This window comes from Pteropus vampyrus, unplaced genomic scaffold (genome assembly GCF_000151845.1).
Source record: "Pteropus vampyrus isolate Shadow unplaced genomic scaffold, Pvam_2.0 Scaffold131, whole genome shotgun sequence".
Lineage (NCBI taxonomy): Eukaryota > Metazoa > Chordata > Mammalia > Chiroptera > Pteropodidae > Pteropus > Pteropus vampyrus.
This window is the reverse complement of record NW_011888912.1, coordinates 68,274-74,290: the sequence shown is the minus strand read 5'-3', so window position 1 is coordinate 74,290 and position 6,017 is coordinate 68,274. Positions and strand designations below refer to the sequence as shown.

The 6,017-nt window shown below is 46.3% G+C and overlaps 1 protein-coding gene across 1 annotated transcript in view; it reads left to right on the top strand.

The window, feature by feature from the left end:
- ASPM (abnormal spindle microtubule assembly) overlaps window positions 1–6,017 on the top strand; it is a 36,199-nt gene that overhangs the window by 1,553 nt on the left and 28,629 nt on the right. Inside the window, 4 exon segments of the mRNA XM_023534763.1 lie at window positions 661–879; window positions 1,037–2,516; window positions 5,430–5,534; window positions 5,906–6,017. The exon segment at window positions 5,906–6,017 is cut by the window's right edge and continues 8 nt beyond it. Coding sequence (XP_023390531.1) covers window positions 661–879; window positions 1,037–2,516; window positions 5,430–5,534; window positions 5,906–6,017 — 1,916 coding nt within the window.

The window sequence follows — 6,017 nt, the reverse complement described above, 5'->3', positions numbered from 1 at the left end:
TTTCAAACAAAACTTGTCTTTTTTTGCGTGACACGGAGACAGCAGACACGGAGTTTGTTCTGTTATGTTAGGGTGTGGCTTTTGGCAGGTTCCTGCCAGTCTGGAGTCAGACTGCCTGCCTGGGTCCAGTGACAGCGGTGCGTCTTGGGCAAATACTGTAGGCTTTCTCTGGACCTTGACCGCTTCCTCTGTAAAGCGTGCACGATCCCAGTGCCTTCTTCCTAGGGATGTGGGCACTAGAGGCATTCTGGAGACACCTGACCCTGTGCCTGGAACATCTGTGTTTAACTAGCATCAGTCACAATGACGTGGACTTTACAGAAGTGTGTGTGTGAAAGGAATTTAGTCGATTCATAATGTAGATTCTTATATATTTGTATGGAACTACTGTATGTATTCTAAAGAAGTAGAAATATGTGATTATATTTTAAGAAGCCCTTGATAACTAAGACGATTTAGAGACTGTTCTAACAGTCTCTAAATTGTATCTGACAGATACAATTAAGATTTTATTATGATTTTATAGTGTCGTGAACTTTTTATTACTTTTGGCTTTTTTTTCTTATGAAATGAGACAGGTTAGGAAAGCATATGTGACTTGCTAAATGTTATGGTCTAGAGTGTTGGTGACTAACAATTATCAATCTACAGTATTCTAAGTTGTATATAATCCATTTTGATTATTATTCGTCACTACTGTTATAGTCATTTAAAAACATGTTCTTTCGATTATAGCCCAAAGAAAAAATTGTTATTTCTGTTACTTGGACACCATTAAAAGAAGGTCGAGTAAGAGAGATCGTGACATTTCTCGTGAACGACATTCTGAAACACGAAGTTGTATTACTAGGAAACGCAGAAGCACCAAAAAAGAAAAAGGTAACGAGTTTTAATCTCTGTGATTTTCTCCAAGAAAATCATGTGTAAAAGTTATTTTGATAACAGTCTGGACGCGAGTGACATACACAATATTCCTCATTAAAGGTAATATTTAATAGCTGTCAACTTAATTCGTTTGTTTTGCCCTATTTTGCAGAGGAGTCTTTGGGACACCATTAATAAGAAGAAAGCTTCGGCCTCTTCAAGTCATAAGAAGAAGATTTCAGATACTCAAAATGTTAATAAAACGTTTAATGTTTCCCAAAAAGTTGACAGCGTTAGGAGCCCACTTCAGGCTTGTGAAAACCTGGCCAGGAATGAAGGCTGTTCCCCAACAGAAAATGATTCTTTAGTCCTTGAAGAAAACAAAATACCCGTCTCACCCATCAGTCCCATTTTCAAAGAACACGGTGGCGAGACTCACCTGCCGCCTGCCGTGCGCCGCTCCACTGCCTGCGTGTCTCTGCGTGCAGCGGAAAACGGGGAGGCGCTGGGATCCGACGGTGCCGACATTCTCAAAGAGTTTAATTTTCATGAGAAAGTCGTAAGCGAAACGTCCTTTAACTCCACAGATGACATTAATGTCCAAAATGGAGAGGACAGCAAACTTACGCTAACCCCAAACTGTTCTTCAACTTTAAACATTACACAAAGCCACGGAAACTTTCTAAGTCCAGACTCCTTTGTAAATAATAGCCATAAAGCTAACAATGAACTAGAATTAGTGACATGTATTTCATCTGATACGTTTATGAAAGATAATTCAAGGCCCGTGCATTTGGAATCAAAAACTGTACACGAAATTTATCGAACAATTTTAAGTCCAGATTCTTTCCTGAATGATAATTATGGACTAAAGCAGGAACTAGAATCAGAGTCAATTGATCCAATTCTATCCCCAAGTCAATTTGTAAAAGATAATGTAGCCTATATAAGTATATCTCAAGAAACATGTGAATTATCACCGTTACCCAGTGAAAACCCTCAGGCCTCACAGTTGCAAGGGCAGAGAAAAGATGAAGTTTTACCATGTATTCCTGAATGCCAGTTTTTAAAACCTCCCAAAGCTGTTTCTGAAGAATCCAAAACTTTAGAAATAAAGCCAAATCGTGACAGTTTTACAAAACAAAATCAGCTTAAATTTTCTGCAGTTCAGAATATTTCTGGGTATAGCCGAAATATACAATTCAAGAGACGCCCAATACTTTCTGCCACTGTCACTAAACTGAAGCCCACTTGTACCAGAGAAAACCAAACGGAGACCAACAAACCAAAGGCAAAAAGATGTCTCCACCGTGTCGCAGGTGAATGTGACAAAATAACGGATAATCGAGAAGAGAAAGATGCTTTTCATTCTTATCTTCCAGTGATAGATCCAGTAGTGAGTAAATCTAAGAGTTGCAGAAAAGTAACAACTCCTTCCTCGAGGACACGTAAAAGAAAGAGCGAGGGAAACGGGGACAATGGAAATGTGACAGTCACAGCTGCGGAACATACAGAGGTCCGAGAAGTTAAAAGAATCCATTTTTCTCCCGTGGAGTCTAAAACATCAACTGTTAAGAAAACAAAAAAGTTGGGGACACCTGTCTCAAAACTTATTAGCAACAGAGAGAAATTAAACCCGAAGAAGAAAACTGGTGAGTTGTTGATAAAAACTTTAATTGAAAGTTTCCTTATAGAGGACATGTTTCTTTTGGTTTCATAAATTTGCTGTGGGTAAGTCCGAATGAATGGACGCTTTTTGATTACCGACTTGCTTAGTGGAAGACGGGACGAATGTAGTGGGGGCCGAAGGCTGAAACGGTTGTGATCTTGTTCTTAGTTAAACTTCTGATGTTTTGCTCGTCACGATTTTTTGCATTAATTTCGATTTTTAAGAATCACTGCACTGACGGACTTATCTTGGTTACTGAGTTTTTGACACTCCGTCAAGGTTTGGGCCCGCGGATCGAGTCACCTGTGCCACCCTCGTCAAGGCCGCATTGGAAGGCCCAGGGCGGTGCCGGCCTCCATGACGCCATCCGAGGACAGGGCTGTGCCCGGGGCGCTGTGCTCTTGGTGACTTTCCTGTCCCCCGGCCATTCGTTAGGAGCGAAGACAGGCCCCAGAGGTCCACACGCCTTGGGGAAAACCGCACTGTCCCTTCCCCAGCAGGCACAGCCTCGCCACCACAGAGAGTCAGGACCAGCCCTGTCGCGCCCTTTCAACCCAGATCGCCCCACACGGCAGTCACCGTCCAGGCGGGACAATAAGCCACACTGGTCGTCTTACAGCTAATTGGAAAGAATCCCAGGACCCGCAGGGAACACAGACACCTGCGTTTCCCTCTCGTTTGTCTTGCTTTCTGGACCTCTCCACCTCTTCAGCCGTCCGCGGCCTCGGATTCGCCATCCCTCGTTAGCGCACGGCTTTCCGAATGGTCCTGGCTTTGTCGCCTCGCAGGAACCCTCGCCTCCCCTGAGGACGGCGCCTGCATCCATCACCACCCTGTCCGCTGTCTCTTCTCTCTCCTCTCCTGCCCGTGGTCCTGGTGGGACAGGGGCCACCTGCCTTCTCGCGTCTTCCTGACTGCCTTTTCTCCTTTCCTCCTTAAAAACGAAGAGAAGAAGGCAAAGGGCACCAAAACCGGTGGCAGCTCATTTTCTCTCTTTGCCAGGGCGAAACGTTGCCCTCAGGATATCGTGTCCGGCTGCTGATTCCTTCCCCACGCTACGCCCGCCACTGTCCTGGTGATTCCGGGGTCCTGGTCCTTCCCAGGCCCCTGCCTTTTAGTTCCTCCCTCCTGAGGCCACGCCCCCTCAGGCACCTGCATGTCTGATCGCCATCTCCGATCCAGCATTTTCTCTAGAAACCCAGCCCCGGCGTTCATTCTACCCGTCCAACACCTGCAGCCCCGTAAGCCACACCTCCGACTCGTCCCCGCGTCTCACCTGTTTGTCTCGGAGGCCATAATTCATCACGATCACTTTATTCACCTCCCTACCCACACTGTGCTTGTCTAGAAAATTCCAGTCCTAATCCGACTGCCTGCTCTATGCCTGAACCTTGCTGGTCGGTCCTTCAATTCACGACCTCTGACCTCGACTAAGCCCTTAACCCTTTGGCCATATTTTCCTGGTTTACTGACTTTGTCACTTGGCTACAGACGATCGCAGTCTTCCCTTCTTTGCTCCCCAAACCCCAAATGTCCACCTCTCATGAAAAACCTAGTAGCTAACGTTCCCTGAGCGTGTTCTCCGTCGGACCCAGTTGCCAGTGCTAACACAACAATCACAAAGTAGATTTGTCCTCACTACGGGTTTAAAATGAGGGAACGTGTATTCGGAACTTGAGTAATTCACCTAAGGTCACGCAGGCCGTGAGCGATAAGTGGGGTCCTACCCAGGTCATCTAACCGGAGGATCCATGTCCTGTTTCGTGGGGGAACTGGCTCTCGGTCCTCTGACGGAGCCATGCTCAGGGATCGGGGAGGCGCTTGGCTTCGTGTGAATGACAAGGAGCGGTGACACGGCCCAGGGGCTCCCCACAAAACAAGACGCTTCCAGGCAGAAGGACCAGCTTCTGCAAAGTCTCACAACCAGGAATTTCTCCTGCTTTTTTTTTTCCCCCTCAATATTCAAATACCAAGAAACTTATAATCTAATATTATGTCACAATTTGGTCACGTTCCTTATTTTCATAATTGGAATAGATTGGCGCTCCTTTTAAATCAAAGCCAAGCCAACTTTTTCTCTAAAGGCCCAGATAGGAACTACTTAGGTTCACAGGCCGTGTGACCCTTGTCTCACGACTGACCTCCACCAGCCATAGACAGTCCGTAAATGGATGAGCGAGTCTGCGTGCCGACCGAATTTTATTTATGGACACTGACATTCGAATTTCATATTTTTCACATGTCGTTAAATATGATTCTTTTGATTTTTCCCCCCAAGTACTTACAGACGTGGACGCTATTCTTGGGTGAGGACTGCGCAGACTCGGACAGTGGGCTCTTAGTTTGGTCTCCACTGCTTTACCGGCTCCGTATTTACACGCAGCAGCAGCGGACGCGGGCGGGCGCCGGGTCCCAACAGGCGCTTCGCCGCGGTGGCTGGTACCACATTTCCCTTCGTGGATGCCTCCCAACATCGGCCTCGGTCGCCCGCGCTGGGCACCTGGGAACGCGGGGTCCTCCTTCGCCGCCGCCTGCCCAGTCAGCGGGGCGTACTGGTGGGGTAACTCTTCTCTGATTTGTGCCCACTGCTTCTGTTTTGACTTAAATCTTCATCACAGATAGCTTGGGCCACAACAGTAGCATCCTTTGAGCTTTCCATCTCTAGTCTTGACCTTCATCCCGTGGTCCATTCTGTTTCCTAAAACACTGGAAGTCCGTAACTTCCCGTGTAGGTTTCATTGACCCCTCTGAGTCGCAGCCTGGTGCCTGGCGCATAGTATTTGTTCACTATCTGCTAAATGGGTAATATCGTGGTGAACCCACGTTGTAGCTTTAAACGGTTCATTCAAGGAATTGGTTCCATTATTTAATGCTATTATTCTGTAATTCATTTTAGATTTATTCGCATACAAAACTCCTAATTCTAAAACAAAGGAAAGGACAAAGCGCCTTGTTCCCGTGGCAAAGTCTAACCTGACCTTCATACGACCATTGAAAACAGGCAAGTGTTTGTCTTTACCGTCTTTAAAACTGGAGTTGAATGAAGCATCGATCGCATTTCAAACGGAAGTGAACTGACAGTTTTGCTGACTGAAGCCGGAGGGATTGCGAAGTGCGTATCGGGTACCACGAGGGCGTGTTCTGGACTCTAAGGACAGTGGCCCGCGTGACCTGGCACTGCCTGCTCTCCCTGTTTGCTTCGATGGCGTTTCATACCCAGAATGCTTTCCACTCTTTCCAGCACGTAGTGGGAAGGGAAATGCGGGTGTCAGTGTTTTAAGGCGGCTTTGCTAGCGAAAACGGTCTTCCGCTGTGTGTTGTATAATAATTTAAAGGAAGATTTCTTATGCAATAACCTAATTGTATTCTTAGACATTCCTAGACACCCAATGCCATTTGCCGCGAAAAACATGTTTTATGACGAACGCTGGAAGGAAAAGCAGCAACAGGGCTTCACCTGGTGGCTAAATTTTATACTAACTCC